A 23464-nucleotide genomic window follows, 5' to 3' on the forward strand; every position below is an offset into this window, starting at 1 on the left:
GGGCCAGGCGTGCCTGGAAGAGTGCGGGCGGTGGCGGGGAGGCCAGGCTTGGCTTGCGGGCTGGTGAGGTGCCCTCCAGGGGCCGGATCTGGGCCGCCAATTTGACACCCCTGTTCTAGGGTCAGTTCAGGCTTGATTTGATCTATAACCCACTGATTTGTTTTGTTTGTTCGTTTGTTTTGTTTGGCAGTCCACGGTATCCGTAACACTCTCCTTCAATGCCACATTTCAAAGGAATCTACTTTCTTCCTATCAGCATATGAAAGCCCCAATATTTCAGGTGTTTTAGCCATGGCCCGTCATAAATGTGTTTCTGATGTGGTTCCATTGGTCGTTGTCTGGAAAATTTTCTTGCCTCTCCGTTTCCTTTCTTTAAAGCCGAAGCGTGGGTACAAGTGGTTGAAACCCAAGTATATTACAGCTACGTTTAACTTGTATATTACTAGCTATAACTTGCCCTTCTGTAGACTTAAAAGGGCTCTTGAGATTGCATGTGGGGGGGGGCGTCTGTGTCTGAAGTCTCTCGTAACAAAAGGTGTCGTGGTTCAGCAACATACAATAGGAGCCGGCAATAAACAGAAAAGACAATTCACTTGTACCCTGGTACTACTCTTCAAAGGATAATGTAAGGATTGGCTGATATATTTTTTTCTATTTCTGTTTCTTTTGTGCTGCAGGCAGGAGTGTGTGGCCACCGAAGAGAGTCCACAAGTGTTTTTCTGCTGCTGCGAAGGGAACTACTGCAACGAAAAGTTCACTCACTTACCTGAAGTTTCAGGACCGGAAGGTGAGGCTCGTGTTCGTCAAGAACAAAAGCTTTTGTGTTCTGCTAACCTTGAATTCCTAGACAGGATGCAAGAGTACAGAAAGCCTTGCTAGAACAGTGATGTCCTTCAGGTTCTGAAGTTTGGGAAGTTCTGCGAAGTTAGGTTTGTTCGTTTGTTATAGAATACAGCTAGATTTCTCCTCCCCCCAATAGCACAAGTGAAGTGATTGTGCAGCAGCTTCCTAGGCCTAAAGTGAAAGATATATATTCCTTTTTCTTCCCCGAATGCTTTGGGGGGGGGGGGGAATCATTGCAGACAGAATGTTTGTGGGAGGAGAATACCATGGCCATCTTTCTGCAGATTGAGCTAAATATCTCAATTAGCTGGTATCGAAATGGCAACTGGAACAGAGGGAGGGAGAAGCATAAGCCGAGTGAGGCAGCCGCCGGGAATTGTGGCATTGTTTAGTAAAGGAGTCTAGTTCAGCGACACCTTGGTGAGTCTGAGGTATTCCCTGCAAAGTGTGTATTTTGGATTGCTTCATGTTCCGAAATCTTAGGCAGAGGCACCCCTTTTTACAGGCAAGCCAAGCTGTGTCAGTCTCTTTTCGCATCAGCAAGATAGTTGACAGGACAGACCCAAAGTCTCAATTTTGCCTGTCTCTTCCCAGGGCTTCTCAGAAAGCTTCACAGACCACTGAGCATTAGTTCGGATCAAGGACCTTTTTTGTAGGACTGGAGCTCTTCAAGCAGCAGGAAATATAAGGTTCTGCTGAGCTTTGGTGTCCAGGGACTGGTTGTCAGCTGGCCAAGGGTCAAAATCCAGATCAAGCTGATCTGAGACATGATTTAAATATGATACTGGTGAGACAGAAGGAGTTAACGTGTGTTGACCTTGCACGCTCCCCACATCTTGTTTAAACTGGGCCCGTGGCCACCAAGGCTGCAAACATAGCATTCTGGAGGCCCATAATCCCAAGTGATTGTCACGCTGGTGTGCTGACACTGTGCACCTAGCCATTTTAGCATGCGTGCACATCAGCCCCATTTAAATGAGATGCAAAGTGCGTGTAGTTCTGAACGCTATGGAACAAGCGTTCACTTGGCAGCTGAGGTTCTTCATCCTCCACACAAATACTTGAAGATTTTATTAAATGCATGTAGGAAAAACTACTGACAGTAGCTATGATTCCTTCTACCCATGGTAGGTATTCAGGGTGTGGTTGGGAAGGGCTGTGGCTAAATGGTTAGAGCGTGTGCTTTGTATGCAGAAGGTAGCTGGTTCGGTTCCTTAAATGTTACCGGGTAGCAGAAGCTGGGAAAGGGTTTTTCTCTCTGCCTTTGGACCCTGGAGAACCACGGCCAGTCAAAATAGACAGTACAGTGCTAGATGGCTTTAAGTTGGTATGAGGCAGCTTCCTGTGTTCATGGGCATGCAGAGCCCTCAGTGGAGAACAAGTCAATGATCGTTACACTGGATCCAGTCGTGCTCTATGATAGCATCCTAACAACATAAAAAAGGCCATGCTGGATCAGACCAAGGCCCATCACGTCCAGTAGTCTGTTCACACAGTGGCCAACCAGGTGCCTCTGGGAAGCCCACAAACAAGACGACTGCAGCAGCATTGTCCTGCCTGAGCTCCTAAGCACCTAATATAATAGGCATGCTCCTCTGATCCTGGAGAGAACAGGTATGCATCATGACCTGTATCCATAAAAACATAAGAAAGGCCATGCTGGATCAGACCAAGGCCCATCACGTCCAGTAGTCTGTTCACACAGCGGCCAACCAGGTATCTGTAGGAAGCCCACAAACAAGACAACTGCAGCAGCATTGTCCTACCTGTGTTCCACGGCACCTAATATAATAGGCATGCTCCTCTGATCCTGGAGAGAATAGGTATGCATAATGACTAGTATCCATTTTTACTAGAAGACATGAATAGTCCTCTCCCCCATGAACATGTCCACTCCCCTCTTCAAGCCTTCCAAGTTGGCAGCCATCACCACATCCTGGGGCAGGGAGTGCCACCATTTAACTGTACATTGTGTGAAGAAATACTTCATTTTACCTGTATTGAATCTCTCACCCTCCAGCTTTGGCAGATGACCCCGCTTTCTAGTATTATATATTGTTGTATTATCTAGTATTATGTATTGTTCAGAAGCACTCTTGTTTCTGATCACCAGATGCTGGAAACACATGGGAGGTATCTCTCTAGGTCTCCACCATGCATTTAGACAAAGATGGGTCTTTTGGTCAAACTCAGCAAGGAAGAAGTGGGTACGTTCTTACCATTTTTACTGTTGCTTCTCCTTTCAGTGGTGTATGAACCACCGCCCCCAACCCCATCGCTGCTCAACATTATGGTTTACTCTCTGCTTCCGATCATCGCCCTCTCCATCGCCATTCTGCTGGCCTTCTGGATGTATCGTCACCGCAAGCCCCCGTACGGTCACGTCGACATCAGCGAGGTATGTGAGAAGTGAGGGAACATATTGTAGGGCCTCGGAAAATGACTATAGTAGTCAAGTAGCATAATGGAGAAGGCGGTCCTTCAGCTACGTTGGTCTCAAACCATATAGGGCATTAAACATTGTATTTATTCAATAAAACGTATTTTATTCAAAGTATTTATGAACTACCTCGAACACAAACAGGAATAAGTGGTATATCACAATTGTAGGGCCTCGGAAGATGACTAGTAGTCTAGCAGCATAATGGAGTAGGTGGTCCTTCAGCTATGTTGGTCTCAAACCATATAGGGCGTTAGACATTGTATTTATTCAATAAAACGTATTTTATTCAAAGTATTTATGAATCATCTTGAAAACAAACAGGAATAAGTGGTATATCACAATTGTAGGGCCGCAGAAGATGACTGTAGTAATCTAGCAGCATAATGGAGTAGGCAGTCCTTCAGCTATGTTGGTCTCAAACCATATAGGGCGTTAGACATTGTATTTATTCAATAAAACGTATTTTATTCGAAGTATTTATGAACCACCTCGAACACAAACAGGAATAAGTGGTATATCACAATTTTTCTGGGACCAGCTTTTTGCTAAGGAGGGTGGGATACAAATTTAATAAAATTTAATAATAAAATAAATTTGTTCTTCAGGCTCTCTGAGCACTTGATGCCAGTGCGAACTGCCAAGGAAGAGCTGCCTTTGAGATTCCCAGAGGAATTTGGGCTTTCCGGTTCTGGAAATAGGTCGGGGCTGTCCGTGATGGCTGCTCTCATGCTCTGTAATGGTTTTCTGCGCTTTCCCACAAGCGTTGTGAAAAATGGAAAAATTTTAAGGGGAGCAGAGAAGTGCCGGAAAAACCCCTTGAGAATGTTATACAGAAAACTACTTCTAAAAACTTCTGTCGCTGCTGGGATGCAAAGTTTGCTGAATCCCCTACTTACATTTCGTTTTTACAGGAGTGCATTAGCCTGATTTTGCTTTCCTGAGTAATGCCTTTTAGCTACCTTGGAATTTGACCATATATTATTCTAATTGAAATTCAAGGGAGGGGAAAAAATATGTCACTGCTTTTGTCTTAAAATATTCAAACACACTTTGGGGGAAGACATTAAGGTCCTTAATACTCCCTGTTTTTTTAAAAAAAGTCAGCTTTGGCATTGTATCAATAGGAACAGTGCTGAAGTTGCTGACCTCAATTGTAGTCAACATTTTTTTATTGCCATTTCAGATGCAGAATAATGTCATACCATGTAAAAAAAAATCAAGGTTAAACTTTCTGGTAGGAACACTCATAACGTGGGAGGATTGGGGGCATTTCACATATTGCATGTAGATGCACACTTGACTGATAGGCTAGAGACGCTGGGAGACTTGAAATGCGTCTCCTGCAGACGCTTGTTTGTTTTAGTTCCAAGTCGCGGGAGGGGGCTGAATTGAACACATGAAGCTACCTTATACTGCATCAGACCCTTGGTCCATCAAAGTCAGTATTGCCTACTCAGACCGGCAGCGGCTCTCCAGGGTCTCTGGCAGGGGTCTTTCATATCACCTACCTGCATAGTCCCTTTAACTGGAGATGCCAGGGATTGAACTTGAGACCTTCTGCACTCCACGCAGATGCTCGGCCCCTGAGCCACAGCCCCTCCCCATTGGATCAAGGTTGTAATGGTGTGTGGGAGGGGGGAGGCTAGTTTGATGTACAATATCTTAAGTATATTACTAAGCATGTAAATCAGGGGTCCCCAGATGTTTTGAGCCTGTGGGCACCTTGGGAATTCTGACACTGAGTGGACACAAAAGGGCTGCCACAAGAGGCGGAGCCAACCACAAAAATCTCAGGAATTGAGATCTTGCATGGGAGCCAGCATAGTGTGGTGTTAAGAGTGTCAGACTAGTATCTGGGAGACCTGGGTTTGAATCCCCCTCATGCCATGGAAGCTCACTGGGTGACCTTGGGCCAGTCACACAATGTCAGCCTAACCTACCTCATGGGGCTGCTGTGAAGGTTAAATGGAGGGAAATGATGTAAGTCACTTTGGGTCCCCATTAAGGAGAATCAAATTAATTACTTAAATGAATAAATAATGGTAACTTCAACATTTCAACATTTCAGGCAGAAGCTTTGTTTAATAAAATGCCTTTTAAAACGTACATATTGTTTAAAAATACTTTCTTGCATACACACAGCATATCTTCCATCGTACAGTGAAGATTCATGTGCTGTAGAGGTAGCTGCTGCCAAAGCAAACCCTGGAGGATTTTAAGCAGAGGCTAGATGGCCATCTGTCAGCAATGCTGATTCTATGACCTTGGGCAGTTCATGGGAGGCAGGGCATCTTGGCCATCTTCTGGGCATGGAGTAGGGGTCACTGGGGGTGTGGAGGGGGGAGGTAGTTGTGAAAATCCTGCATTGTGCAGGGGGTTGGACTAGATGACCCTGGTGGTCCCTTCCAACTCTATGATTCTATGCTTCTATCTTAAATGTCTGCACAGCCAATTGCATCTCCAGTGGACAACCAGAACTCCCACTTTCTAAAGTCTCTCCCACTTTCTAAAAACACATGGTGGGCATCAGGAAAGTTGTCCATGGGTACCACATTGGGGAACCCTGGTGTCAAGTGTGAACATGACTAGGGCTTCAGAAGAGTAACTCAAGGCCCTCCTCCTACATCCCTAAATACTGCCTGTATAGATCTATGGCATGGTCAAAGTTGGAATACAGTATATAAGTTTTGTCACTGCAGCTCAAAAATATATTGCTTGTCATGAATTAGGACTCACAATAATGGGTATAAATTTCAGGTGGAAAGATATTGGCTGGACATTAAGAATTTTCTTTTCTACAGTGAGAGTAGTTCAGTGGTGGAATGGGTTGCCTAGGGAGGTGGTGAGCTCCTCTTCTCTGGCAGTCTTCAAGCAGCAGCTGGACGGACACTTGTCAGGGATGCTGTGAGTCTAGGCTGATCCTGCATTGAGCGGGGGGTTGAACTAGGTGGCCTGTGTGGCCCCTTCCACCTCTATGATTCTGTAAGTGCCATGGCTAAATTTTGCATCTGATTGGCTTGGGTTTATGTAGTGGGGGGGTTGGGGGCAGAGATAATCTTTGTCCTGAGGCCCTTGGGGCCAGATCCATCCCATAGGTTGCCTGTTGCCCATCCATGGAGTGAAAACGTACTTGTCTTAACCCTGTCATTCACATCCTCTCCACTGATGTCTCATTCCTAGGATCCGGGACCACCGCCCCCTTCCCCGCTGGTTGGACTGAAGCCTCTGCAGTTGTTGGAGATCAAAGCTAGGGGGCGCTTCGGCTGTGTCTGGAAGGCTCAGCTGATGAATGATTATGTAGCAGTGAAAATATTCCCCATACAGGTGAGTCGGGGACCCTTTCTGCTGTTCAGAATCACCTGCCGTCTGCAGGTTGGATTGCAGGGACATTCTGGGTTGCTTCTCAGCAACTAGTTTTGAATGGGGGGCATATTTTGAAAAGTCCTAAAAGCATCAGTGCCATCTCTCTCCCCCATGCGTGGAGTGGTGGTTAAGAGCTGTGGACTCCTACACATGAAGCCTGCTGGGTGACCTTGGGCCAGCCACAGTTGCTTGCCCTGACACAGAATGTCTGACCGTTCTCATATCCTTAGGGTTGCCAACCTCCAGGTACTTGAGAGTAACAAACAGCACCACAGCTCAATATAATTAAAAACAGAAGCTATTTAGTAGTATTCAAACACAAACCAACAAGGCAAAAATCAAGCACTGAACATAGCCTTAAAGTGATAACGCAAATATGAGAAACAAAACTCAAGCCCCTATAATAAAGTCCATGCTATAATAAAGTCCGTCCCCTCAGCATGGACTTTATTATAGGGGCCTGAGTTTTGTTTCTCATATTTGCGTTATCACTTTAAGGCTATGTTCAGTGCTTGATTTTTGCCTTGTTGATTTGTGTTTGAATACTACTAAATAGCTTCTATTTTTAATTAAATTGAGCTGTGGTGCTGTTTGTTACTCTCAACTAACGTTATCCAGCATACGTAACAATTGTTTAGTGTTTACTAACCTCCAGGTACTAGCTGGAGATCTCCTGCTATTACAACTGATCTCCAGGCGATAGAGATCAGTTCACCTGGAGAAAAGGGCCACTTTGGCCATTGGACTCTATGGCTTTGAAGTCCCTCCCCGAACCCCACCCTCCTCAGGCTCCGCTCCAAAAACCTCCCACCGGTGGCGAAGAGGGACCTGGCAACCCTACATGTCCTGGATTACCAAGTGGAGAAGCCAGATCAAGCCGACATGCATTTTGAGATGAGTTTGGGTATTAACGGGCATGGTTTTGCAGAATGGTAAAGAGGATGAGAGCTCTCCTGAGAGAATATAGTTCCCAGGGTTCTCTGGCACGGAGGCAGAATGATTATTAAACCAGTTTAAGTTGATGGTTTAGATAGGCCTTGAGAATCCTGTAGACGCTGTGCCTTATTCTGTAATCCTCCACGATTCATTTGACATTGTGGATTTAGAGAAGATGATTTCCGTGTCATCTGTTCCAGGCCAGCCCTGACTAACTAGTTGGATATTTTATCCTAACCCAGATTTAGAAACCTGTAACTGTTAAGATTATACACAAAAGGGTTTAAATCTGGTTAATGTCTGACAGAGTCCTTGTTCTTTTCTGCGCTTTCTCGGAAAACCTTTAACTAAGTTCTGCCTGTTAATGATTTTATGTGGCCTCCTTATTTCTTTTCCCCTTTTGAAGTGAGTGGAAAGCAACATAAGAGAATATCAGTTTATCGTCATTCTCTCTGATTTCTAGTGAAGTGAGCTGACTAAACTTTCTCCGGCTGATTCTTCATGATAGGAACATCGGCGTGTTGTTTGCAGCTTGCCGAACGGAAGGAAGAATTTAATCATATGTTTATTTATTTATAAAATCTATGATTTGCCTTTCTGCCAGAGAAGGTTCCCAAGGTGACGAACAGTCAATAAGACTCAATTTAAATTTGATGATAATAGTTGATGCTCATCAGATGAAAATGTGGAGACGTGCAGGGGGGGATTTAACTATCTCAGACTGCATTCTGGGATAAGTAACAAATAGCAAGGTCGGTTCCCATTACAGATAAATTCATTTAGATCAGCCGTTTCCCCCCCGGGAATTGTCCCCTTTGAAAGAGCAGTGGCCCACTCCAGAAGCAAAGTTCTTCCTTTCTGTATTTTTGCACATCAAAGCAGGTAGAAGTGGTTTACTCTGTATTGTGAGACAAGAAGAACTTTACAGCTGAAGCAAGCCAAACATTCCCAAATCTCGAGCCCCATAACAAAGAACTCCCGGCACTCCACCAAACCAGTTTGCAAAAATCCTTGGAATTATATTAACTGTTACAACAGGACAACATAATGAATGTATAGCAATAGCGCTGCTCATGCAGTACTGCTTTTTAAAAAAATTGTAACTACTTCTATGCCAGCATGATGTAGTGGTTAAGAGCGGTGGTTTGGAGCAGTGGACTCTGATCTGGAGAACTGGGTTCGATTCCCCACTCCTCCACATGAACTGCGGACGCTAATCTGATGAACCAGGTTGGTTTCCCCACTCCTACATATGAAGCCTGCAGGGTGACCTTGGGCTAGTCACAGCTCCCTTAGAGCTCTCTCAGCCCCACCTACCTCACAGGGTGTCTGTTGTGGGGAAGGGAAGGTGATTGTAAGCTGGTTTGATTCTCCCTTAAGTGGTAGAGAAAGTGGGCATATAAAAACCAACTCTTCTTCTCTCTGTCCTTGTAGGATAAGCAATCCTGGCAGAGCGAGAGGGAGATTTTCAACACCCCGGGCATGAAGCATGAAAATCTGTTACAGTTCATTGCAGCGGAGAAGCGAGGAACGAACCTGGAGGCAGAACTGTGGCTGATCACAGCTTTCCACGACAAGGTAAAAGACGTGTGTATGTATAGGTTGGCAGTTTCAGAGGGGAGCCATGTTGGACTACAGTAGAAGAACTGGAATTTGAGTCCAGTAGCACCTTAGAGACCAACAAGTTTTTGGGGATATGAGCGTTGAAGGGTCAAAGCTCCTGGGAGATCATAGCCCAGAAATTTTGTTGGTCTCTAAAGTGCTACTGAAATTGAATTTAGCTTGTGTGTGTGTGTGTGATACATGCTGCCATTCTTGATAGGTGCAGAAAGATCTAAACCACAGCTGGAGCAGAATCAGCCCATCCCTGTTTTCCTCCTACCTCGTTCCCCTATATGAGATGGTAGGAGATGGGGATAGAAAAAGACACGCTCTGTTTTGGTCCCCTTGAAGGTTGGGATTCAGCTCCACTCTCTTTCTCACTCTGAGGTGGAGGGCATCTTGTCTCCAAGATGCCCTCCTTACCTTAGAGTAGAAGGAACCTTCACGGTAAGTAGCCAATGTCCCGTTTTCCTCCCACCCCAGCAATATTTACCTCCAACAGGAGAAGCCATGACAAAAACCAGAATGGTGCTTCACTGCCATTCATTCATTCCAAGCCCTGTTATGTATAGGAGGAGCTTGCAGCGCAACTATGAAGTGGAAGCCATAGCAGAACTTGCTTGCAGTCTGTTCGACTTTTGTACAGAAAAGTAAAAGTGATGCAGTAGAGAGTTTTTGTGTACTTACTGTAACCTCTATAATAAATGAAAACAAGCTGGTCGTGGAAAGTGCCATCAAATCGCATCTGACTTATGTCGACCCCCACGGGGTTTTCAAGGCAAGAGGTGGACAGAGGTGGTTTGCCCTTGCCTGCCTCTGCGTGGCAACCATGGACTTCTTCAGCAGTCTCCCATGCAAGTATTAACCAGGGCCAACCCTGCTTAGCTTCCAAGCTCGAAGATGATTAGGCTAACCTGGGCTGGCCAGATCAGGGCAAAAACAAGGTAACCTCCGCTATTTTTAAGAGGAAAGTTTCTATCAATGTCAAAGTAAGATTTGACATATTGTCGAAGGCTTTCATGGTCAGAGTTCATTGGTTCTTGTAGGTTATCTGGGCTGTGTGACTGATTTGACAAGTTATGTCCACTACAGACTTGGTAACCAATAGAGGCTCGGATCAGAGAACCAGCCATCAGTTCCATCCACGGTTCTTGTTTCTAAGCTTTTTAAAAATGAGAACAAACACCCGAATTACAACAGTATCTTGTGTCAATTTGCTTGCAGCAGACTAAACCATCTAGAATTGATCACAATTGATCAAAGTATGGAAGTTAGGAAAATTTAGAGAGGTTTATTTTAATGTATGCAGTTTGGCCTGTGCAAACACACTGTCGTGTTCTGGCCCTTTCACATCCTTTCAGGTCTTAGTCTTCCCAGAGGTCACTGGGGGAGTGGGGGGGGGGAAGGTAGTTGTTAATCTCCTGCGTTGCGCAGGGGGTTGGACTAGATGACCCTTGGGGTGCCTTCCAGCTCTATGTTTCTATGTTTCTCAGAACCACTTTATTTCATATAATTATGTTTACCATTTCCCTGCCAGCCTGTACTTCTAGGGCTGCATTCAAATGTCATGAGAAACTGTAATTAAACAGAGGTCTGCCAGCACCGTGCATGAACACAGATCGATCAAACTCTGTTAGGAGAGGCGGGCCAAGCAACGTGCGTGTGCACACAGCGAACAAACACCTCTTGGCTTAATCATGTCCAGCATGGCGTAGTGGTTAAGACCAGCAGACTCTAATCTGGAGAACTGGGTTCGACTCCCCACTCCTCCACATGAAGCCTGCTGGGTGACCTTGGGCTAGTCACAGTTCTCTCCGAACTCTCTCAGCCTCACCTACCTCACAAGGGGTTTCCAAGGCAAGAGACTAACAGAGGTGGTTTGCCATTGCCTTCCTCTGCATAGCAACCCTGGTATTCCTTGGTGGTCTCCTATCCAAATAATTACCAGGGGAGACCCTCCTTAGCTTCCGAGATCTGATGAAATCGGGCTATACCATGCTGCCTTCCATGCTCCCACAATGAGAACACTCTGGCAAAATTTAAGCACCTTAAAAGTGGTATTTAATTGCAACACATGCTGTCTTATGAAATGAACAGTGCTTAAAGTGATTTACTTTGGCCGGATCATGCCCATTGTAAATCGAAAGTGCTTTTTCGGGCCGCTGCCATTAGCTGCATAACCAGAGTATTTGAGAAAAGTTGAACAGATACTCTTGTCTCTCTCCAGGGCTCCCTGACCGACTATCTTAAAGGGAATATCATCAGTTGGAATGAACTCTGTCATGTTGCTGAAACAATGGCGCGTGGACTCTCTTATCTGCATGAAGACGTCCCCTGGTGCAAGGGAGAAGGACACAAGCCTGCTATAGCACACAGGTGAGGAGGCCCTTTTTTGTTTTCCGGCTCCCAGGTACCATTCTGTAACCATTCTGTTGGCTTGGATGCATTCAGAGCCAAAGAATCAGTATCCCGCACGGCCAGGAGGTATTTAAAAAAGTGGACGCCTTATATGTAGCATCTTACATTCTCATTCTGGGGCTCCGGGCATCTTGCAGCAGCGGGTTTTGCCGTCACGTGCCCAGGGAGGTAGGACTAAACTTAACTTCCTGTCTCCTGGGTGGGAAAACCGCCTGAGCCAGTTTCCGTCCTGCCTTGCTTTAGGGAGGAGGCTTCGTCGCAGAGCTCCATCACTGAAGAGCTCTTAAACCTATTTTCCTTACTTTAATTCTGTCCTTACCTTCTCCTACCTAGCTACGCCCAATCCTTCTGTTCCCCTCCTCTCCCAGCCCCGGCCTTAAGATCTTTCTCCCCCCCACCCTCTTTGCTCTTGGAGCAAGATGGTGGATGTAAGGAGGGAGTCGGAAGAGGAGCTCCTCTCTGAGGAGGACAGCGAGCGAGCCCTCGTAGCCTCAACAGGGCAAGATCGCCGGGAGGACTCCAACGGCCACTCTTGCGGTGCCGTGGAGCCGACTGCAGACGGTCCCAGCGCACCCAAGAAAGCGCGTCCCGGGGGGCCGCTTGAAAATGGCGCGAAAATGGCGCCATTCCGCCCCAGCAAGCACAACTCACGGGCCGGCAGGTTCGGCGGGGAAGGGCGTCACTACAACCAGCTCAGCAGGCCGGCTGGAGGGTAACGTAATAGATCCCGACTAGAGGGGAAGCCTTTGACCTATTTAGTGGGGTACTAGACAGGCAGTCCCAAATGTTGCAGACCTTTAGGGACTCCCTTTCCCCCCTTTTCAAATCCATAGAGAACACCTCGTCCTTAGGCGAGGCCGTTGCCCAACTTAGTGGAGACACCTTGGCTGAACCCAGCAGGTCAGACACCAGATGGCCCACTAAGGCAGCCATGAAGACCCCCTTCCAAAATTTCACCACCCAATCCAGCGAAGATCTTGCCTCCGGGGGGGGGGGGGCAGGCTCTGATGCAGGAAGCAGGGAGGAGGGGGAGTTTGACTCCGACGAGGAAGGTCCGGTCATCTTAGAGGAACAGCAGCCTCGACTCCTGCTGAGGAATTTCAGACCCTACTAAGCAAGGCTCTAGTGGCCTTAGATCTAGACGAGGTCCCTGAACCAACATCAGACTCCAACCCAAATTCCAGAAAGAAGGGAACTAAGGAGTTTTTTCCTAGGTCCCAAATCCAGAGTCATGCTTTTCCGTTTCCAGAATTTTTTGAGAAACAGGTTAAAGCAGAATTAGATAAGCCCTTAGCAAACAGACAGTTCCCAGCTAGCACCAAGAAGCTATACGCCATGGTGCCCCAGGCTATGGAACTCCTTCAAATGCCCTTAATTGACGCGCCTGTAACAGCAGTTCACTGCCCAGACCTCCCTGCTGAAGACGGAATGGGCAGTATAAGGGACCCCATGGACAGAAAAGCTGAAATATTATCCAAAAAGGGCCATGATTCCTTGGCCTTAGCCATCCAGGCCTCGGCAGCCACTTCCATTAAGGCCAGAGCCTCAATCGTATGAGCTAGAAAAATAGCCCAACTGTATACAGGAGAAAAATGTAGGATAGCTGATGGGCTCAGCAGGCTCCTAAAAGCGGTTACCTTCATGGCAGATGCCTCACTAGACACTATGACGTTTGCCACCAGGGCCCTCTCTTACAACGTGGCAGTTAGAAGGGCCCTCTGGGTATGCCCTTTGAAAAATGAGTTTAAGACGAAGTCACTCACATTATCTTACCCATTCTCCAGGGGAAAGCTATTCGGGAAAAGACTTGAAAAGATCCTTGTAGAGGACAAGGACAAAAAAAAGGTCCTTCCAAAATCCTATAGGAAGGAAGGCAAGTCAGCCTCCTTCTCTTCCTTTCCCAGCTTCAGGTCCTTTCACGCTCTTGCGTGCTCTAGACCTGACCAGTGCAGGGGAAACTGGAACAATAGAAGTTCCTTTCAAAGAGGAAGAGGTAGGTTTTTTCATCCCCAACAGGGACAACAGCAGTTTAGCAGCAACAAAGGAGACAAGTTCTCTAAAAATCCCAGACAATGACGCCAGGGCACTGCCAGTGAGGGGGAGACTTCTAGACTTTCAACAAATGTGGGCTCGCTCCTATACCAACTCATGGGTTTCCCAAGTAGTGTCTGTAGGCTAGCAAATAGAATGCACCAGCATTCCAAAAGACAGTCTAGTTCGGTCTCCAACATCCCTAAAAAGGGAAAAACACCTAAGGACCTTAGAGGCCATAAACCATCTGGCCCTCATACAGGCGATAGAACCGGTCCCGACCCAGGAAATCGGCAACCATCTCCTTCCTCGCTACTTCCATCCAACAGCAGAAGCTCTGGACACCCTGATGTCTCCCTGGCCAAGGGAGTTACTCTTTGCCTTTCTCCCTATTCCCATTCTCCCAAAGGTAATCAGGAAAATCAGGAGGGAGAAGGTTATGGTCATCTTAATTGCCCCATTCTGGCCGAGAAGGCCCTTGTTTCCCAGCCTCAAGGAACTCTCGGTCCAACAACCGTGGGAACTCCCTCCTACCCCAGATCTTCTTCTCCAGGGGCCCCTTCTCCACCCAGAGCCCCAATGCCTTCACTTGACCGCATGGAAATTGAGCAGAGCAGACTCCTGAGTTGCGGCTAAAGCTTGTAGATCATAAACACCATGATCGATTCCAGGAAGCCCTCCACTAGGAGAATATATGACTTCTCATGGAAGACGTTTGTCCTATGGTGCAGGAGAAAACATGTCGACCCTCTTTTTCCCGGCCTCCACAAAATCCTTGCCTTCCTGCAAGAGGGAGCGGAGAGAGGCCTCAAGGTGGCCACTCTTCGCAGGCAGATAGCTGCTCTGTCAACGGTCATACCCTCTATTGATGGCACGTCTCCTTCTAGACATCCACATATCCAAACCTTCCTAAAAGGAGTGCTTCAGACCAAACCTCCCCCTGTACACCGTTTTCCTACCTGGTGACTAAACGTGGTTCTGTCGGCCCTTACACGACCTCCATTTGAGCCCATTCGGGAGATTCCATTGAAACTGCTGAGAATGGTGACAATTTTCCTAACAGTGGTCACTTCTGCTCGGAGAGTCTCTGAACTTGGGGCCTTATTGGCCCACAAGGGTTTTTGCACCTTTCATAGGGACAACGTGGTCCTTAGACCCGATCCTACCTTCATCCCGAATTCGAATTCCCTTTTCCATCGCAAACAAGAAATTAATCTCCCCTCCTTCTGCCCGAACCCAGGTCATCCCAGAGAAAAAGAGTGGCACAACTTAGACTTTAGGAGATCTCTTAGGGTATACCTAAAACGCACAGCCCCTATTAGAAGGTCTGATTCACTGTTCATCTCCTTGACTAACCCATCTAAAGGGTTAAAAATGTCCAGGGCAGCAATTAGCTATGCGGTTAGGCAGTGCATAACCGAGGCATATAAGGCCAGCAAAATTACGGTTCCAACTGGAATCACTGCCCATTCCGTACGCAGTGCTGCCACCTCAGCAGCATTCGATAGGCAAGCTTCAGTGGAGGAGATCTGCCGTGCGGCCACATGGTCCACGATTTCCACCTTCATAAAACATTACAGAATAGATGCTATGTCCTCTGCTGACACAGCCTTCGGAAGAAGGGTGTTGCAGCACGTCTTGGATGAATCCTAGGCCCACCCAGACGGTCTAGCTCTTGGAGATCCCGCTGCTGCAAGATGCCCGGAGCCCCAGAACGAGAACAGAGCCTTGTTTACTCACATGAGGACTCCTTCTGTTCTGGGGTCGGAGGGCATCTTGCCCGCCCAAGAGTATTCATCCACAAGACGACTGTACAACCTTGCCCCACTGGGCGACCTGGACCCAATCTAACCCAAGCCAGGGGTCATAGTTCTCCCAAGTCCATTGTTTTCCTCCACAGACAAGGGAGTCTCTTAGTTATTTCATGTGGTTTCTAATTCTCACTTAGTGTTTATTGTTTCAAGCTGTTTTTCTCGTAGTATTGTTTGTTCTATACTTACCTGTCTCATTAGCTCGGTGAGTCCGCAAACTGGCTCAGGCGGTTTTCCCGTCCAAGAGTCAGGAAGTTAAGTTTAGTCCTGCCTCCCTGGGCACGTGACGGCAAAACCTGCTGCTGCAAGATGCCCTCCAACCCCAGAACAGAAGGAGCCCTCACATGAGTAAACAAGGCTCCATTCTGCATTTCTCCATCTGAAACCAACTGCAGTGTTGACTGTGATATTTTGCTCTTTTGCCAATTTCCCTGCGGGATAATAGCAATGGCAGACATTCTACAAGAGGCCAAAGTATTAAGAGGAAGATGCATGGCAATTTAGGCGGCCTTATCTGGAAGGAATATGCATTTTCCCATTTTTAAGCTGTGGAGGCAATCAGTGAATCAACCTAGTCCCGTTGATATCGAGCTGGCCTTGGGTTTGGGGAGAGCTTGGCTCAAGTCCATCTGAGCTAGGAGGTATCATTGTGCAACCTGAAGCAAGCAATGTTTCTCAGGCTTGGGAAAAGTGGTACCTAAAGTGGAGAGAGCTGGTGTGGTATGGAGAGCCAGCGTGGTGTAGTGGTTAAGAGCGGCGGATTTCAATCTGGAGGACCGGGTTTGATTCCCCACTCCTCCACACGAGCGGTGGACTCTAATCTGGTGAACTGGGTTTGTTTCCTCACTCCTACACATGAAGCCAGCTGGGTGGCCTTGGGCTAGTCACAGTTCTCTCAGAGCTCTCTCAGCCCCACCTACCTCATAAGGCGCCTTTTGTGGGAAGAGAAAGGGAAGGCAATTGTAAACTGCTTTGAGACTCCTTAAAGGTAGAGAGAAAGTGGAGTATAAAAACCAACTCTTCTTGTAAAATATGATTAAATTAATGTTGTTGGGTTTCAGGACAATGTTATATAAAGAGCATGCAGTAGCAAGGCACTGTGTTGGGAAGATGCTGCACTAAGTTTTTGCTTGTTTGTATAGGAAGACACTGTTCCTACTGCTTTTGGTAACTATTGAACTGGGGTACAGGGAATCCAGTTCTCACCAGCAAGCCTTGCTTAATGTCTGCCACAGTGGACATTATGCAATAATAATGACACTGTGCAATAATAATAATTAATAACAACCATTTTTGTTGGTTTGGCATCCTCAATGTATTATCTACTTAAAGAATTTATTTTGCCCAATCAGGACCACCGAGGCAGCTAACAATTAAAAGCAGAATGTTGTAAAACACATCATATATCTAATTTAAAACAAAAAGTAAAATACGTATATAAAAACACAGACCTAGCAGATGAAACATAGGGCAGGAAGGAGAGGTCGTTGAGGGAACTCCAGATGAAACAAACAAAACAAAAAGTCTCCATCGGCTGGTGGAAGACAGTGATGGAAGGGGACAAATAAATATCCCTGCGAAGGGAGTTCCACAGTTTTGGTGCCATGACCAAGAAGGCTCTGTCTCTGGTACACGTTACAAGAAGAAAGGTCCCTGCCCTGTGGGACTTGCAATCTAAAGTATGACATTCAGTGCTTTCTGGAGCACAGTAGTCCTCCTTGGACTATTCTGAATTTCTTTTTCTTTTGGTTAATTTGCAGTCATACTTATCTGTGCCTAGCCTATTTTGTCATCCACACAGGGGCTAGCCACTTCACTATTGGAGCGATGGCTACAGGCCACAGCCATGAAGGTTGAGGGCCCTGCAGGTTAGGGTCAGCCTGCATTTAAACAAATGCTGGGGTGAGCTAGTTGAAAATTCTCCTGTGCAGTGAGCTCATGCAATCCCAGACAGAGACTGATGAACGCCAGCCCTAAAACAACAAAAAGGACAACATATAAAATAGCATGTTTTAAAGTCGGGTTGCCAGCCCAAGGTTGTCAACCAGCCAGAGACTTACCAGCATTTTTTGGGGGGGGGGCTCCTTGTGGTTTAACCATAGAGTTTTGAGTGAACCCTAGAGTATCGTCCATACATAGTGATGTCACTTCTAGGTTGTGCCAGAAGTGATGTCACCATGTTGCCAGTGTTGGTGATTTCCCATCAGCGACCCACTAAGCTATTGTGGGGAAAGAGGGCAGCCAGTGGGAAGTCTTCCACCAGTCCAGAACACCTGGCAGCCCTATTTTAAAGTCATGTGGTGTTTTTGTCAAACTATCTAAAGCAGGGGTGTCAAACTCAATTGTTACGAGGGCTGGATATAGGGTTGCCGGGTCCCTCTTCGCCACCCGCGGGAGGTTTTCAGGGCAGAGCCTGAAGAGGGCGGGGTTTGGGGAGGGGAGAGACTTCAATGCCATAGAGTCCAATGGCCAAAGCAGCCATTTTCTCCAGGGGAACTGATCTCTATCGGTTGGAGATCAGTTGTAATAGCAGATGATCTCCAGCTAGTACCTGGAGGTTGTAGCAAACAAAGACAGCACGTGGCTCGTATTAGATAACATCAAATTTACTATGCAACTAGAAATGCTAATAAGATACAATTATGAAGCCAATGCAAGCATATCTATAATTTCAAAAAAAAAAAAAATAGAAAAAAAAATTCCCCTAATCGGGGTAATATCACCCAAGTCCGGAAGGGATAGGTCCATTTGTAGCAGGGTACGCCGCCCTGATATTGTAAATCCAAATAATGTTGCGTCACCTCACGGCGGTAAGTTCAAAATCAAAACCAAATGGTCCGGATGACGATAAATCCACTTAGGAGGGCAGTGGCCGTCCAAATGAAAGTGAAACGTAGAACGAAGAAAAACGGAGAAAAACGGAGAGACAACCCCTCTAGATCTGCTGTCGTTTCGCAAAGAGGAGCTTCTTCAGTCGATTCTCAAAGAGTTTATCACATGGGCATAAAAGCCTCTGTAATTACATGCATATAAATGTATACCATCTTATTGTACAGCCCCGTTTGGGACTGTGGGTGTGTGTAGCTGCCGGATAAGAGCTCTCAAGGGGCCAGTTTGGCACCCCTGATCTAAAGGCTCCTTCTTACTATGACCGTCCACAACAATGTTTGGCATTGCCTTAGGTCATTCATTTGCAAACTTGCATTCTGGGGAATCCTTGGAAGATTTTCACAGCTTCCCCATGGCCTTTCCTGGTGCATGCCATTGGCACGCTCCCTCCCAGCCTTCCCTTGAAACCCATATTTGAAGGGAGCATCGAGCATCTTCAGAAACAAGCTCTCCTTCAATCTGGGGGATAGTATGGCCCAACATGCTGAATGTCTGTGTCACGGGCATGTCCCAGAGTCCTTTGCGGCAGGGCTCCCGGATTCCTCGGTGGAGTCGGGGTGTATGTGTGAAAAGGGGTTCCCCGAAAATCTCCCTGCTTTTCAGTGCCACACTGCCCCCTAATGGAACGAAGTGGCAGATGCTGAGGAATACATTGAACGCAAGAGATAATTACTGTTTTCATCGGCAGCTGCCCTCTTTTTCGAGATAGCAACCTACCATTGATTTTTCCTTCCTCTGGTGGTTTTTCCCTATTCTAACCACAAAAGAAAAGCAAGTGGCTTTTTAATTTTTTTTTACTGTTTGTGATCCCTTAAAGCATTCATTATATCACTGAATTCTTTGGAGAAACAGAGTTGGAGTTTTCCAAACAAAGAAGAACCACAGTTTATATAACATTTCCATACTGATAAGCGAGGTGTTTTACAGTACGGTCCTATGCAGAGTTTCTGCAGTCTAGATACAGAGTGGAATAACTCTTAATAGGATTACAGTGTTCGTCTACTGTTCAACGAAATGTCTCTTATTCATTGTTTTTAATGTAAGATATTGATATTAACAGGCGTCAAGTACAGCTGTACTAGATAATTGATCAGAGAGGATTTCTATGTTAGAAGAAGAAGAAGAGTAGGTTTTTATACGCCGACTTTCTCTACCTTTTAAGGAGAATCAAAGCGGCTTCCAATCTCCTTCCCTTCCTCTCCCCACAACAGACACCTTGTGAGGTAGGTGGGGCTGAGGGAGTTCAGAAAACTGTGACTAGCCCAAGGTCACCCAGCTAGCTTCATGTGTAGGAGTGGGGAAACCAACCTGGTTCTCCAGATTAGAGTCCACGGCTCATGTGGAGGAGTGGGGAATCAAACCCTGTTCTCCAGATCAGAGTCTACTACTCTTAACTACTACACCACACTGGCTCTTTAGGAATACACTACTCACCTGGCCGTATCCTGTTTGCTTGGTCATTTACTCTGGGAGTTGGGTGTCCAACCGTCTGGAGAGAGAAATATCTTGCCCCTTAACAGAGGCTTAATGAAGTGTTATTAGCCAGGGGATGTTATCTGCCTCCTGCCACAACAAGATTCACCTGCTGTTTCCATACCTTAAGCCTCTGTCAAAGGGGCAAGATTTCGTTCTCTCTCCAGGTTGTTGTCAACCCTACTGAGGAATAAAGCCAGTGTGGTGTAGTGGTTAAGAGCAGTGGTTTGGAGCGGTGGACTCTGATCTGGAGAACCGGGTTTGATTCCCCACTCCTCCACATGAGCGGCGGAGGCTAATTTGGTGAACTGGATTTGTTTCCCCACTCCTCCACACAAAGCCAGCTGGATGACCTTGGGCTAGTCTCATTCTCTCAGCCTCACCTACCTCACAGGGTGTCTGTTGTGGGGAGGGGACGGGAAGGTGATTGTAAGCCGGTTTGATTCTCCCTTAAGTGGTAGAGAAAGTTGTCATATAAAAACCAACTCCTCTTCCTGTTCCTCCTCCTCTTCTTCTTCTTCAAGAAAATTGGAACAAGAGCCATCAGTAGTTCCTGGGACTCTTCTGGCATGAGTCCCCTTCATTTTAAGATGCAAAGGAGAAACTTCCTAGTGGGTCATAACAAGAGCCCCTAGTCTCACACAAGATGGGTGCCTTGACTTTGGGTAGCTACAATGGGAGTAATCAGAAGGTGACTAGGTGTGGTAATGGTCTCCTCAGTTCCTGATAGAAGTTACAGTTGTGAGTGCGCTTGAACGACTTGTGGGCAACACTTTTGATGTCCCATAACCGGCAGCAAGTTTATAAACCCTGCAAACCCATATTGAAGGGAGGGCAGCGGGCAGTTTTTAAAGTGTAACAAAGTAAGTCACTAATCACAATTTAAAATCCAATCAAAAGTTGATGAAATATGACCCAGAGATTTCAGCCCGTAGAAGACTCTCTCCTTCTTGTTACTCCCAGCCAACCTGCACCCATATTCTAGTGCCTCCGGCATAAGGAAGACCCCTTTCTTTCTCCAAACTCACAGTGGGTAGCCGTGTTAGTCTGTCTGCAGTAGTAGAAAAGGGCAAGAGTCCAGTAGCACCTTAAAGACTAACAAGAATATTTTCTGGTAGGGTATGAGCTTTGAAGAAGTGAGCTGTGGCTCACGAAAGCTCATACCCTACCAGAAAATATTTTTGTTAGTCTTTAAGGTGCTACTGGACTCTTGCCCTTTTCTACTATTTCTCCAAACTTGTTTCTTTCCCCCCCCCCCTTCAAAAGAAGAGAGATTTGGGCTCAGCCGTCCTTCTGCGGGGCGTTCTGCACCCTGGGAATTTGCTGAACTCTTCCCCTACCCCCCTTTGCTCTCCCTTTCTGTCGCGGTGTCTCTCTTCGTAACATATTCTGACAGGATGGTTTAGAAAACAATTGCATCTGCCCTCATTAATTATATTGCGCAGCCCGGCAGTGGTCCTGCCGTCCAACCGGCAGGGTTACCACAGCGAGTTGAATGGCTGGCAGGAGAATTCGAATGCTAAGCACACACGGGTTTGCCATCTGCCGCCTAAGGTCTGTAATTTAATTATATTCACCCACATCCTCCCCCTGTTTCCCTCCCCTCCCCACCCTGAAAATGCTGGAAAGTCTGGGAGCGACTTAATAAGCAGGGATTTTACTTACGTCTTAGGTAAGGACGAAAGCTCACCCTGTGTAAGTTTCAATGAAGGGAGCCAAGCCAACAGCTAGCATTCGAATGCCTAGCAAAGCTATCTAGGGCAGGTTTAGGGCTTGAAATTGCATAAAACAGTAAGGGATGTCAGGATCAGGTTTCGAAGAAGAAGAAGAAGAAGAAGAGGAGAAGTTGTTTTTTATACCCCAATTTTCTTCCTTTAAGGAGTCTCCAACTGGCTTACAATCATCTTCCCTTCCCCTCCCCACAACAGAAACCTTGCACGGTAGGTGGGGCTGAAAGAGTTAAGAGAGAACTGTGACTAGCCCAAGGTCACCCATCAGGCTTCATGTGGAGGAGTGGGGAAACCAACCCGATTAACCATATTAGAGCCCACCACTCCTAACCACTACACCACGCTGGCTCTCACCAAGGCAGCCTTATTTGGGGAACTTAAAGCCAGCGTGGTGTAGTGGTTAAGAGCGGTGGTTTGGAGCGGTGGAGTCTGATCTGGAGAACCGGGTTTGATTCCCCACTCCTCCACATGAGCAGAGGACCCTAATCTGGTGAACTGGATTTGTTTCCCCACTCCTACACATGAAGCTAACTGAGTGACCTTGGGCTAGTCACAGCTCTCTCCACCCCAACAACCACACAAGGTGTCTGTTGTGGGGAGGAGAGGGCCCGCATCCAGCCCCTTGAGAACTCTTAACCGACCTGCGAGCCAACCGAGAAAGCTATCCCCCCCACTTATGATCTGGGCTAGCAAGGTACGGCCCAGCCCAACCAAGAGACATTCATGTCATATCCGTCTCTCATAACAAATGAGTTCGACACCCCTGGTTTATGCAGAGAACCAGTTTGTAGAGCATCTGCTTGGCATGCAGAAGGTCCGAGGTTCAATCCCCAGCATCTCCAGTTAAAGGGACCAGGCAATTAGGTGAAGTGAAAGACCTCTGCCTGAGACCCTGGAGATATGCTGCCGGTCTGAGTAGACAATACTCACTCTGATGGACCAAGGGTCTGATCCAGTATAAGGCAGCTTCATGAGTTCAAGATCTGTGCTATGTGAATCACCAGTCTGCTTTCTTTTTTTCCTCCCCTGTCGGGCTGCAGGGACTTCAAGAGTAAAAACGTATTGCTGAAGAATGACTTGACAGCCGTGCTAGCTGACTTTGGGCTGGCTGTGCGGTTTGAGCCTGGAAAACCCCCAGGAGATACCCACGGACAGGTAACGTCTGAAGCTTAGCCAAAAGAGGAGTTGGTGTGTCCCACCTCATTTAGTAACAGAGCCTGTAATGACAGAGAACAGCAGCATTTGCTTGGTACGATGAACATTGCAATTAGTGGGGAAGGAAGCAAGACAAGTTGGCTGCTTTGCTCTGCCTAATTACTGAGTAGAGGTTGGGCGGGTCATTCCGTTGCTGTGTTTGCTGCGTTTCCATGCAGTCTGGACAGTAAGGTTATAAGGTTAACATGCTCAACTTCAACGTCCTGACCATCTTTTGAGCAATTGTGTTCTTTTCTCTCCCGAACTGGTACAGTCCTGCAAGAGCCACACAACATGAGACTGGTGGTGGAAAGGGCCGTCAAGTCACAGCCGACTTACGGAGACCCCATAAGGTTTTCAAGGCAGGAGACAAACTGGTGGTTTGTCGTTGCCTGCCTACGCATAGAATTTCCACAGTGGTCTCCCCTCCAAGGGGCTGTGGCTCAATGGTGGAGCATCTGCTTAGCATGCAGAAGGTCCCAGGTTCAATCCCTGGCCTCTCCAGTTAAAGGGACTAGGCAGGTAGATGATGTGAAAGACCCTTGCCTGAGACCCTGGAGAGCCGCTGCTGGTCTGAGTAGACAGTACTGACTTTGATGGACCAAGGGTCTGATTCAGTATAAGGCAGCTTCATGTGTTCATGTGTACTAACCTGGGCTGACCCTGCTTAGCTTCTGAAATGTGATGAGATCAGGCTAGCCTGGGCCACCCAATATTTATTTATTGTATTT

The 23464-nt window shown here is 46.9% G+C and overlaps 1 protein-coding gene across 1 annotated transcript in view; it reads left to right on the top strand.

Annotated features, from left to right (window-relative positions):
- Positions 1-23464, top strand: part of ACVR2B (activin A receptor type 2B) — a 121439-nt gene that overhangs the window by 91031 nt on the left and 6944 nt on the right. The window contains exons 3-8 of the mRNA XM_056857432.1: positions 678-787; positions 3090-3241; positions 6467-6610; positions 9020-9163; positions 11415-11563; positions 22580-22694. Of these exons, the coding sequence (XP_056713410.1) occupies positions 678-787; positions 3090-3241; positions 6467-6610; positions 9020-9163; positions 11415-11563; positions 22580-22694 (814 nt within the window). The remainder of the gene's footprint in view (positions 1-677; positions 788-3089; positions 3242-6466; positions 6611-9019; positions 9164-11414; positions 11564-22579; positions 22695-23464) is intronic.

This window comes from Euleptes europaea, chromosome 11, assembly GCF_029931775.1.
Source record: "Euleptes europaea isolate rEulEur1 chromosome 11, rEulEur1.hap1, whole genome shotgun sequence".
Taxonomy (NCBI): Eukaryota; Metazoa; Chordata; class Lepidosauria; order Squamata; family Sphaerodactylidae; genus Euleptes; species Euleptes europaea.